At 43.1% G+C, this 13,125-nt stretch overlaps 1 protein-coding gene across 1 annotated transcript in view; it reads left to right on the forward strand.

Annotated features, from left to right (window-relative positions):
• Positions 1-4,008: 4,008 nt before the first annotated feature.
• Positions 4,009-13,125, forward strand: part of AGPS (alkylglycerone phosphate synthase) — a gene marked incomplete at its 5' end in the record, with an annotated part of 53,098 nt that continues 43,981 nt past the window's right edge. The window contains 1 exon segment of the mRNA XM_054069823.1: positions 4,009-4,148. Within this exon segment, the coding sequence (XP_053925798.1) occupies positions 4,009-4,148 (140 nt within the window).

Here is a 13,125-nt window from a genome sequence, read left to right on the forward strand (position 1 = left end):
AACTTTTTTAAGGATTAAGTTCTGACGTGGTGACAAATATTGCTTATCAATACTAGTTGAATTCAATTTTTTACTGGGAACCGCTATGATTATGTTCCTTACAAGTGACTGTGATACAAAGAAGTGTTCCAAGAAAATCTGAGGCCTACTACAATGAACCTAGTATCTCTTTGTTAGTGTTCAGTAATGTAGGTTTAGGTAACTGTGACTTAAAGTCCCCCCAGCTATAGCCAGAACTTCAGTAAACAACATGAATGCAAACTCAGTCAAGAGACCTGTGTTTGATCCCTACAGACTGTCTCCACAGCAGCAGACAGCTAAATGTGGATATGCATGAGTTAATCCGGAAAGTAATATACAAATTATTCACAGGGGGGAAATTTAACTCCATAACCAAACTATCAAACTGCTGGAGCAGCTGTTTATGTTGCAGTAATACCAGAAACCTAACCTAAAGCTGAGACCCCATTGCAACTAGTGCAGTTCCGGCCCCAGGAAAATTACAGACTGTTTTCTAGTTGAAGTACACAAAGAGCATAAAATCAATTAACAATGGTGTGAATAAAAACATAACAAGATGTAATAATACCTTTGTAGCTTTTATGTACTGCTTTTCATGACTAGGTCTTATAGGAGCTGATCTTATATTGTCACACAGTTCTTAGTGTATTTATCTTCAAATCAGTCTTTCTGGGGAGAAATTATTATTATCCCTGGTTTATATAAGGGGAGCTATGACTTAAAGAGGCTCCAGAATTGCACGTGAAGCAGGGAAGTGAACCAAAGTCTCACTGCCCATGCACTACATACTGCTCCCCAGAGAACTTTTGGCTAGATGCTGCTCCCTAGAGAATTTTCTGCCAGTTGCTTAGTTAATGGAAAGGCATCGTGTTGAAATATCACCAGAGAAATAGCTTCCTGAAACAGATTCGAAAGAGGGTAAGGTAAGAGTTCTATGAATTTTCATGTGATTTATTACACATACATGACATAACAAGCACAGGGGTATATGAGGAAGGAAGGAATCAGCAAATCACTCAAAGACAGGCAAGATGTCAGTACACTAATTGCATATATTTTAGCATTCCACTTCAAGACTTCCAAAAAGCTGGGCATCCAACCACAAAAGCTGATCATGAAAGTAGGTCCTGTGTGACAACTGGGTAGTCTTTAACAGTGTGAGGTATTTCACATCACAGGAAAAAAGTTGTAATTAATATGAGTAGGGCATCTAGCACATCACCTTGCCCTGAACGGAACTGCTTACAACAGTATCGTATCTGATAGATGTATGTTGTCTGTTCTTAACGCTGTTTAATGAAGGTGAGTTTGTACTCTGCTTTGGTAGACTGCAACAATTTTTAATTTTCACTGCCATTAGAAAGTATTCTAATGCTAATACTGAAATTCCATCTTGTAGTTTGAGCTTGTCACTTCTTACCAACATAGCCAGGACAAGAAGGGCAGATTGATTGCTCCCTTTCACTTCATACTGTTCTGGACTTCATTCAGCCTTTTTTCATTCTCTGCTGAAAATAAACCCTGTTCTCATCTGTTCTCCTTTAAAATCTTTCCAGTCGCCACATCTTTTCCTGAGTGGGAATTCAAACATGACCAAAGCACTCTACTGCACGATGGTAGCAGACAGCACCTGGGGTTGACATCACATCTGTATCTCCCCTTAAATCCCAATTCTTTGACTTCAAAGTGTTGCTACAGAGTGACTTGCAGCTGTTCTCACAGGGCTCAAACATGGTCAGAATTGGCAATTCTGTACCCAGTGATGGCTGTCCTGGGTACAGAATATATTCTCACCAGTCAGTCAGCATTCATTTCATTGTGTTGGTTTACTGTGGGATGCAGATCATTGGGAGCCTGGGATGTCTCTTCTAGTAATGTATGGCGTGGGAAGAACCGCCAAGTTGCACAAGCAGATGCACCCAGCTCAGCAGCCCTCAAGTCACTCACCAAGGCCTTGTGTCCCTGTTAACAATAATGATAAAATCTGTAACTCCCGTAGGATTATTTGCCACCTCACCAACCAATATCTTAAGTAACCCACCTATGTTATTGCCATTCATTAGCATTTCATCATTAACTTAGGCAATCCTCTTCTTTACAGAACATGCACCTTTGTATTCTCTCCAATCTGTTTACAGATCTAAAGGGGTGATAACTGTAAAGCAAGATATGAGAACCCTCCAATAAAGCCTTTTGTCTCTTGTTTTGCCATGTAAGCCCTGAACTACAGAGGCCTGAAGCTCTTCTGGGGGCTGCACGACTGCTTGCGGACACAGGCCTCGGCTTCGAGGCTCCAGCAATACGCACATCCTCCATTGCCGTCTGAGGACAGGAAAGGTTATTGGGAGTGGTTAACATGGATTCACCAAGGGGAAATCACGCTTTACCAATCCTACAGCCATCTATGGTGCCATAACTACCCAGGTAGATGAAGGGAGAGCTGTGGACATTGTCTACCTCAACTTCAGCAAGGCTTTTGACACTGTCTCCCATAAAATCCTCATAGGTAAGCTTAGGAAGTGCAGGTTAGATGAGTGGACAGTGAGGTGGATTGAAAACTGGCTGGATGGCAGAGCTCAGAAGGCTGTGGTTGGTGGTACAGAGTCTGATTGGAAGCTTGTGGCCAGCAATGTTCCCCAGGTGTCAGTATTGGGCCCAGTCTTGTTCAACATACTCATCAATGACCTGGATGAGCAGACAGTGTACTCTCACCAAGTTTGCTGATGATACAAAACCAGGAGGAGTGCCTGATACACCAGAAGGCTGTACTGCCATACAGGGAGACCTTGGCAGGCTGGAAAGTTTGGCAGAGAGGAACCTAATGAATTTTAACAAAGGCAAGTGTAGAGTTCTGCATCTAGGGAGGAAAAGCCCCATGCACCAGTACAGGTTAAGAGTTAACCAGCTGGAAAACAGCTCTGTGGAGAAGGACTTGGGAGTCCTGGTAGACAATGAGTTGATGAGCCAGCAATGTGACCTCCAATGTTAAACTGAGGTGCATCAAGAAGAGTGTAGCAAGCAGGTCAAGGCAGTTTATCCTTCCCCTCTACTCTGCCCTAGTGAGCCCCTATCTGGAGTCCTGTGTCCAATTCTGGGCTCCCCAGCTCAAGAAAGAGCAAGAACTACTGGGAGAGTCCAGCGGAGGGCTACGAAGATGATCAGGAGCATCTCTCTTATGAGGAGAGGCTGAGTGAGCTTGGGCCATTTAGCTCAGAGAAGACTGCGAGGGGACCTTATCAATACTTATAAACATCTAAGGGACAGGATGGGGCCGGAGGTGTGCAGGGACAAGACAAGAGGCAACGGGCACAAACTGGAGCACAGGAAAGTCCACCTCAACATGAGAAAAAAAATCTTTATATTGAGGCTGATGGAGCACCTAACAGGCTGCTCAGGGAGGCTGTGGAGTCTCCTTCTCTGGAGATCCTCAAGCCTGCCCGGACACCTTCCTGTGCAGGTGATCCAGCTTGAACAGTATCACAGAACGGTTTGGGATGGAAGGGACCATAAAGCCCATTCAGTTCCAGGCCCCTGGCACGGGCAGGGGCACCTCCCACCAGACAGCTGCTCAAGGCCCCATCCAGCCTGGCAGGAGGACTGGACTGGGTGATCGCTGGGGATCTCCGCCAGCCCTGACCACGCTGCCACTGTGACAGCCGAGCGCCCCCCGCAACCGGCACTCCCCGTACCCACCGCCCCCCGCTCCCATCGCCCCCCGCAACCGGCACTCCGTGCACACCCCACTCTCCGCACGCAGCGGCCCCCGCACACGGCAGCGCTCCCCGCACACAGCACCCCCGGTCCCCCGCACACGGCGATTCCCCCCGCAGGGCGGTCCCGGCCCCGGGGGCGGAGCGGCCCGGGCCATATGAGGGGTGCGGCGGGCGGGCCCTTCCGCTCCCCCGACCTCTCACCCGGCGGCGGTCGCGGCGCGGCAGCGCGATGGCGGCGGCGGGAGGCGGCGGCGGGTCCGCGTCCTCGTCCTCGTCCTCGTCCTCGTCCTCGTCCTCCGCCCGGCGGCGGCTGCGCATCATCTCGGGGCACCTGCGGGGCGCGCCGGCCCCGAGCCCCTGCAAGGCGCAGGGCGGCCCCGCCCGGCCCGCCTCGGGCTCCATCCCGAAGAAGCGGTGGGTGCGGGAGCGGGCGGGAGAGGCGCCGCGGAAAGGGGCTTCGGCCGCCTCGGCGGGACGTGGGGGGGGTGTCCGTCTGTGGCTTAAGGGGCGCCTGCAGCTGGTGGCGGGGAGCGCGGGGATGGGGCACGGGGTAACGCTTTTAACCCGAAAGATGGGAGATTTAGGTTAGAAATTACGGATGTCTTTTCTTCTGAGAGAGTTGGGGCGCTGGCACGGGTGGCCCAGGGGAGCTGTAGCTGCCCCATCCCTGCAGGGCTTCGAGGCCAGGTTGGACGGAGCTTGGAGGGAGGTGTCCCTGCCCGCAGCACGGGGATTGGGACTGGTGATCTTCAAGGAAAGATCTCTTCCACCCAAAACATTCTGTGATTCTGTGAAGGCGGGAAGTCCTTCATAGTCACTTCAGTGACTGGAGAATCATAGGAATCCCTAGATTGGAAAAAGACCTTTGAGATCATCATCTCTAACTGTACCTGTTTCACTACTCAATCGTATCCCTGAGCAACTTCACCTATCCACCTCTTAAATACCTCAAGGAATGGTAGGTGACTCAGCCACCTCCCTGGGCAGCCTGTTCCAGGTGCTTGATAAATTCTTTTTGTGAAGAAATTTTTTGTAATATCCAATCTAAACTTCCCTGATACGGCTTGAGGCCATTCCTTCTGGTTCTATCACGCGTCACCTGGGAGAAGAGACCAACACCTGCCTCTACAACCTCCTTTCAGGCAGTTGTAAAGAGTGACAAGGTCTCCCCTCAGCCTCTCTCTCTTCAGGCTAAACAACCCAGTTCCCTCAGCCACTCCATGTAAGACTTGTTCTCCAGCCCCCTCACCGGCTTCATTGCTCTCTCTAGACACGCTCCAGGACCTCAGTGCCTTTCTTGTAGTAGTGAGGGGCTCAAAACTGAATGCAGTATTTGAGGTGCGGCCTCACCAGTGCCGAGTACAGGGGCAGAATCACTTCCCTGGTCCTGCTGGCCACACCGTTTCTGATACAAGTCAAGATGCTCTTGGCTTCCTTGGCCACCTGGGCCACTGCTGGCTCATGTCCAGTCAGCTGTTGACCAACACTCCCAGGTCCTTCTCTGCCAAGCAGCTTTCCAACCACATTGAGAAGAGGCTCAATGTTTGTGAAGTACTTTGAGGCTGCTGTAATGAAGAGTGCAGTGCATTTGAAGGTTGAGGTTTGTGTAAGGGCTTTCAGTCCTCCTCTGCTCACACATGTGGAACCCTCGCGTTATGTGAGTGCTGCTGAAAAATGTACTAATGTGTTAGGGTTCAACTCAAGTTTCTTAGAAGTGAATGGTTTTAGGCATATTAACTACCTTTTCTGTTTCTTACTGTATTTAGTAGTAAGGAATCTCAGCACATGAGAGACCAAGGGAAGAGAGATAGTCAAATTGTCCAGTTCAAAGTTGTTTCGCTGGCTCTTAGATTTATTTATTTAGTAGATTCCTTTAGATGCTACAATTATAATACTGTGATGTGGTTTCGTGTAACTTATCATGTGACCCACCTTTCTGTTGGGGTGATACTTGTTTTGTGATTTCCCTATTCTATCATGTGGATTTTCTGTATGGTGTGTTGGCTTGCTATGCGTAGGAGAATTTTAAGTTTTCTGTTACAGGCAACCTACAGTTTCTCCATCGCGCTGTGTCTAGGGACTAGTGTGGTTAATGTATGGGGGGCAAGCGGAAAGAGTCAGTTCAGGCAAATAGTGGACAAGAGAGTTGTTACTTCTTTGAGGAAAAATTCAATTCATGCCCTTGGTGTTGCTCTCAACTTTTTTCCAGAGAAAGAGCAACGGGGCAAGTAGTCTGAATTATTCTAACAGACGCTTTGTGCCAGGGCCACAAGCTGAGCTTGTCTGCTTTGGGAGGACTGGCGTGTTATGGGCATGTAGTCAGATGCTAACGACTTTGGAAAGCCTTTAGCTCTCACTGAGGGCGATTTGGTGCTCTTGCAGGAGGTGTCAAACAGTGCTGCTCATAGGAAAAAAATGAGTCATTCCAAATTTGCCTTCCATGGTGAGTGTTTTTCTTTGGTTTGAATTTAGGAAAGGAATTACTTTTCTGAAAGAATGCCAGTTTAGCTAGTCTTCAGGGATTTATTTTAAATGGATTAGTGTTTAATTTCTACAGCCAGTTATTGCACCCTCAAAACAGGAGAAACAGGCCCTTGTGAAGATGCATGTGATAAAGTGTGCATTTTTACATAGCTTCTTTCTCTGTGAAAACACAGGCATAGCAAACTTAACGCTTGTGCTTCTACAGGTTATCAACATTACTCTCCCATGTTAAGGTTTAGCTATAGGATCATAATGGATTGCTATTTTTGTGGTAAATAATTTGTTCTGGATTAAGAATAAAAATTACATTGCTTCAAGGAGCTTATGATCAATGTGATGTATTCCCCCAGGGAAGTATCCAGCAGTTGTAAGAGAGCTGCTGGAAAGCTTGGTCTGTACAATAGGTACAACTGTTCTGATGTACCTAGAGCATAGCCTTTTTGTATGGATAGAAACAAACAAAAACTGTAGAGCTCTCCAAAGGTTCCCTCTGAACATCTGAGATATGGTTGAAACATGTTTGACACGTTGCATGTGAAGGTTCTGAGAATTAAATATAGCTTGAATATGAAGATCTAGGTAGAGTTTGGGTTTAATACCCACATTTTGAAGTGAGCAGTGAGGGAGAAAGACAGTTCTGTTGCTTATACTGATTTGGAGGCGGCAAGTGATGAACACCTGAGGCCTGATCTAGTGACTTCCAGCTAATCGAGAGCTGGTTGATCTACTCGAGACACCTAGAAGATTGGTTGAAAAAAAAAAAATGGTAAAAATAACTGAGCAATAGGTGAGTACAGTGATAACTGTGTGGCTTTTATCAGCAATATTAGGACAGTCCAAACCCAGATGTTTTTCTTGCAGTCTTCCGTACAATGATTCCGTTTTTCTGCCTCTTTTGAACTATTACTTTAATTTTTCATAGAAAAGATGCAGCCAAAAGTATCTTAAGCGAATTTTTTGTCTGTTATACCTGTTGCATCTTTTCTGTAGTATTTGAAATAGTGTTAGAGCTACAAATGCTGTTGTACCAGATCTAGGTGCACTCTCCTTACACTGCATTTCTTCTGTGAAGTAGAAGACTTTCTGTCATGGAAAAAAGAAAGCCTTTGTAGTACTTTAGACGTATGTGTCTGCTCAGTAAAACGGAGTTGTTTTTTCTGGCTGCTTATCCAATAGTCACTAGACAGTGACCTGCAGAAGCAGTTTTATTGTTGATAGTTCAAAAACCAAACTGTAAGGATCTTATCTAGATGTTTTTAATCACCAGTGATTGGAGGATGGAGTGTGCATGAAATTGACTGAGAGTCTGTAGGTTCTTATCTAACTTTTCCTGTACCCAAATGAAAATGCTGCTGAAGGCTAAATAATGTGTCTGCGAATAGATGTGTTTAAGGATTGTAATACACTTACTACTTTTTAAAGTGACAGTTGTTGAGATGGGGAAATTCCTCTAGAAAGGCAGTCATCTATTCTTAAATGAGTATCCTTTTGAGGGAAATATTAGATATTAATAGAGTGGAGAGGTGTTATTTCTTGGTGGCATTTCTGGCTTGAATTTAACTTTTCAGTTTGGTATTGCAGTGGAAGATGGAGATCGTCGTTATACATTTTGTGTTGAAGCCTTAACAGGATGATAGGTATGCTGAAAAACTTACTAAAAAATCAAGTTGGAAAAGAACCCTTCCTTCAAATAACTTTTTCTGAACTTGCATGTTATACTGCTGACTTTTGTGTATTGGTTATTAGTAAACTCACTTTGCTGGCAAGACTTGTTAAAAACACATAGTTATTTTGCAGATAAGTACATGAAGTGTTCAGTTTGTGCTGCTTTAAAAACATGAAGGTACTACAACTTCCTTGAACACAGTTGTACCAGAGTAACTGTTATGTATGCTAGTAAGTAAGTGCCTCAAAGGTGGAGCATACACCGATGTTAATCTTGCCGTAATAGCTTGTATTATAACTTACTCAAATCAAGCTTTAAACAATTTGTTCCTTGCTGAAAGGGAATATTGATTGAATGGAACTAAATGTTCATTCTGTAGCTTGTAGGCTTAAAATTTTTCTGTCCCAGAGCAAGAGAAAACCAGGCAGGCTTTTGTGATTTTTCCTATCTCTTCAATGGAGAAGCTTCTTTTCTGTGAGATGGAGAGGCTTGTGGATCTCTTTTCATTATTATGGGCATAGTGTTATCCAGGGTAAACTAAGGGATGAGTGTATAGTCAGCTCCTGCTCTGTACCAAGTTCACACTTGGGTTGCTCAGGGTAATGTGTTAGTATTGCCATACCTTTATATGGACTCTTGAAATTCTTATTGTAATTACTGGTAATGGTTATGACTATACTGAGCAGCACTGTGAATTAACTCCTGCTTGGCTGTGGAAAACCTTCTCTTGCAGGAAGTTGTCAAGATGCTTGAAAATGTGGTAATCATTGGGAGAGAGATCTGGTGAGTAAGCTGGGGAAGGTAGTTTGGTAGCCCGGTTCATGCAGCTTCTGTGGAGTCATTTGTGAGATGCAATTAAGTGTTGTGATGGAGAAAAGCCGGTCCTTTTCAATTGACCGATGTTGGGTGCAAATGTTGCAGTTCTTGGTGCAACAATTTCCTGGCAGTGCTTCTCTGCTGTGATGGTTTTGCAAGGATTCAAGAAGTTATAGTGGATGATTCTACTTGCCAACCGCCAAACAGGGACCATAACCTTCTTTTGATGCAGCATCAGTTTGGGGAAGTGTTTGGTGCTTCACCTCAGTCCAGCCACTGCACAGATCACTGTTGGTTGTTGTATGGAAGCCATCTACTGTCACATATCACAACACGATCAAGTAATGGATTATTTTTATTGTGCAGAAGTGCAGAGCAGAGTTCATAATGATTTTTTTTTTTGGTTTCATTCAGCTCATGTGGCACCCATTTGTTGAGCTTTTTTGATTTTTTGATGCAAATGTAGAACAACTGTTAATGAGCAACTTTTAGTTCTGCAGCCTCTTGAGCTGTTTTGCAGGGGTCTGCTTCAATAATGTCCCTTAATTGGTTGTTGTCTATTGCAGCAGGATGTCCACAACTTTCCTCATCTTCAAAGCTCTGATTTCTGTTACAAAATTTTTGAAACCATTGTTGAGCTGTACATTTGACAGCCCCCTGGCCAAATGCTTGATTGATACTGCTAGAAGTTTCTGCTGCTTTACGCCCCCTTTGAACTTGTGCAACAGGATCACTTGAATTTGCTTTTTTAATATCTTTAATTTGACAGCATAATATAAGAAGGAATAAACAGTGAAAACAAACCAATTGCATAAATAGGTAGGGCTAATTGTGCTTTAAAATGGTATGCTACGTGAACACGGTCAAAGCTTAATCCAAAATAAGCATCACAGTTTACAATGACAAAACCAGCAATTATTTTTGCACCAACCTAATAATATCAAAGAGGCTTCGTATCTTAACACCAGTGCTCAGAGCAATCTTGACTTAAAGGCTTAACTTTTTAGGCAACAGCATTTAAGCAACACTTAACAATACACGAAGTCTTGATATAGCTGACGTCTGAACTTAAGGCGGTGGAGATTAGGGTAGAGAAGGAAAGGGCTGATGCCACCAGACAGTCTTAACAAATCAGAATAGTAAGAGTCTGCTGCAGTAAGGAAGGGTGACTGTTTTGCCAGAGGCTCTGGGACTGTGTCGAAGTGGTTAATTGCTAGTCAGTGTTAATGCTTAAAGTGGAGGGAAAGATAAGATGATTATCATCATATGGAAACGTTAATCTGATAACAATGTCATAATCAGAAGGCAAATGTGACTTCATGTGCAACATCAACTCATGTCTGTCATCTAGCTCCAAGTAGTTCAATGTCAGGCAATAACATGCCAAGAAATCTGTGAGAATGCAAGTAATATGATAGGTATTATTTGATAATTTGATACAAAGTAAACAAACTGGATTTATTCATTATTTATTTTTTAGGGAAAAACCTAAAGACAAGATAGGAGTGTAAGGTATGTTTAATATGCACTGTACAATATGGATTGTTGTATGAAAGCAAGAAGTAATTAACAGCAAAAACTGAAGGAAGTAGATCTACTCCTGACATCTACTGAGATACGAATTGTTATGTACAAGATAGTGAACATGTGTATATATAGCAGTTTCTTTAAACATTATTTGTTTATTTAAACTGAATAGAATGATCTGTTTATGCAATAGACTAAAGTAAATATTTGAGCCTGTCTAGAAGCTGCTTTGAGCCGAAGCAAAGTAAGGACAGGTGCAGTGTAACAGGTTGCAGCCAACTAGACTTTCCTAAAATGCTATTTGATAGACAACAAATAATGCAAAGTATTAAAAATCAATTGTAGGCTGCATGTGATGGACAAGCATAATGCCTGTGTAGTGTTATATCCAAAAGTGGGCTGTTGTGTGCAGGTCTTCGGGGCTCATGTTGTAGAAGAAAGTGTTCTTCAGCAGTTAGCTCATGTATTTGCTACAGATCATGCTAAAAATTCTCTGTGTAATAGGTAAAACAGTGTTGCCCAGGAGCTGTTGGTTGAATTATCTTTGGGTTTGACAATAAATGGCAGGCAATAGATTTCTTTGTTAACTCATTTCATGTCACAAAACAAGTTTTCTTTTTTGCAAGCTTTCGAAAAATACTTCTCAAAGGACTGATCTCTAGTGTTTTGAAAATATTTAAGTGCTTGTTTTTTTACTGCCTGGAAGTAGCCATGTGCATGCATGTTTTGTGGCAAAGCAGTCTCTTCAAAGATAAAAATGAAGCTGGTGTCAACTGTAGTAGGAGAAGTAGAGTTAACTTTTAGTTAAGTGTTCTGTTGCGTATGAATCATTATTTGGCTGTGTGAGAAGCACGGGTATAATGTCCTGGCTTTCCTCAATATTTAATTCACCCTAATTGACTTAAGAATTCTACAAAAGAACACTGGAGGAACACCAGTTTTCTTATTCCCTGGGGCTTTTTTTTCTTATTACAATGTGGTGGAATGAAGAATAATGAAATAGTTGAGGCTAGAAATGTGTGTAATGAGTTAGTTTGTTATCAGAGCAGTGTTCAGAAAAGCCACCACTGTGCTTTGGAGTGCCTAAAAACCCCTTGTCTTAATTTATGCTTAGAACCGTTGTATCTATATTAGCCACCTTACAGTAGATATAAACTGTAAATATGACCCTAGAAGCTTGGTGATTGTGATATCAGATATTCAACAAACAGAACTATCACTGAATTTGTGGTGTATGTGTGGCTGCAGGGGTTCAGCTGAAAATGTGAGCTAGAGAACTTGAATGTGTCTGGTGCTTTAAATCGGATGTTATTTGACTCAGACTTCAAAGTGATTACGTTTAGTTTGCTGTAGGGAAGATCCTCCAAGAGGGAAGAATTGCAAGAATGACAAACAGCAGATACTCCCTGCCTACAGCATGGCATTCTTCTCCAAATAAATCATGCTTTTGCAGAGTAGTTCTTGAAGAGATACCTTGAGCTACATTCCCTTTCCTAATTTCCAGGCACCTGATACTAATTTACTACTGGTTTAAGAAAACACTCTGGAGGGCTTGCTTTCTTGGTTGTGAAGTGGCATGATCCAGACAGCAAATGCTCCCGAGGAGAGGGAGAATGACTTTCTGGTCTCACCACAAAGGGTTTTGAATTTCCAGCTGATGGTCTGAATTGGTAACCAAAAATCCACCTGAGGTGGCTTTGAGGAGTTACTGTTTGCATAATGTCTTGTTTAAACTCCTTAGTACTACAATACTACCTCACTCTTGCTACATCCATGTACTGAGTTTTGTGCAGTCTACAACCTGCAAGACCATTTGCATTATTATATTGGCAAATCCTTGACTCATTTCTAGCCCATGTGGTAGCACTTAAAACTGCCACTTAAACTCATTTCCAAGAATATGCTGGTTCTTGGATCACAGATCAGGAGTGTCTGAGTATTTTTTGTATATGTTGTTTTAAAGTCTGAGCATGCAGCTCGTCATTGAATGGAAAATGCTTGTTGGTTATTGTGAGGAAATGTGATGTAAGCATCTTGGCTTTGCTTCACCTGAGTCACATCGTTTCAGCTTGGTTGAACTGAACTTTCTATCCTCCTTTTCTGAAGAAAATAGGTGAAGCCTGTCAGTTTGTCCTTAGAGCTAATTAGCTTGTTTGTCTAAGCTTTTGAGTACAATGTATCAGATCTTCAGATTATTTTGGAGAAGTGGGAAGTTCTGTTGATATTTGTGCTCAGATGGTACCTCTGTGTAATAGGCAATTCCATTCTTTGTTAAATCACATGCTGGCTCATGTATTGAAGTTTCATTTGTTACTTTATCTTCCTTGGGTCTTTCGTTGAAACATAATCTTATAACTTCATTGTAAGTGAACAAACAGTGTTTACTTCTGATGTTATAATATCAGTGTGCTTTAGACCTTAGAAAATAAGAAACTGTAACTGTTGGTGATACTTTTGCAGTATAAAACTCTTCTCAGTGGGCAGCTGTATGTATTGTGTATACAGATGTCTGATACGCACTTGTGATGTGAATTTGAAACTACTGGAAAATGTTTTCCATGGTGTAACTTCCATGGGGGTTAAACTTCGAATGCTGATTTTGGATACCTGTGGGACGCTGTGCTTGTTCTTCAGTTTCCTAAGGAGAGAAACTTTTTTAGCCAGTCGCTGTGTATCTCACTAAAACATGAGATTTGGAGAGTAATGGCAGGTATAGATTTGTTGAAATAGAATCACAGAATTGTTTAGGTTGGAAAAGACCTTTAAGATCATAAAGTCCACCTGTAAGCCTAACACTGGCAAGTTCATCGCTATGCTGTGTCCGTAAGCACCACATCCATGCTTCTTTTGAGTACCTTCAGGGATGGTGACTCCATCTATTTCCTGGGCAGCCTGTTC

The sequence above is a fragment of the Cuculus canorus genome, chromosome 6 (assembly GCF_017976375.1).
Source record: "Cuculus canorus isolate bCucCan1 chromosome 6, bCucCan1.pri, whole genome shotgun sequence".
NCBI lineage: Eukaryota > Metazoa > Chordata > Aves > Cuculiformes > Cuculidae > Cuculus > Cuculus canorus.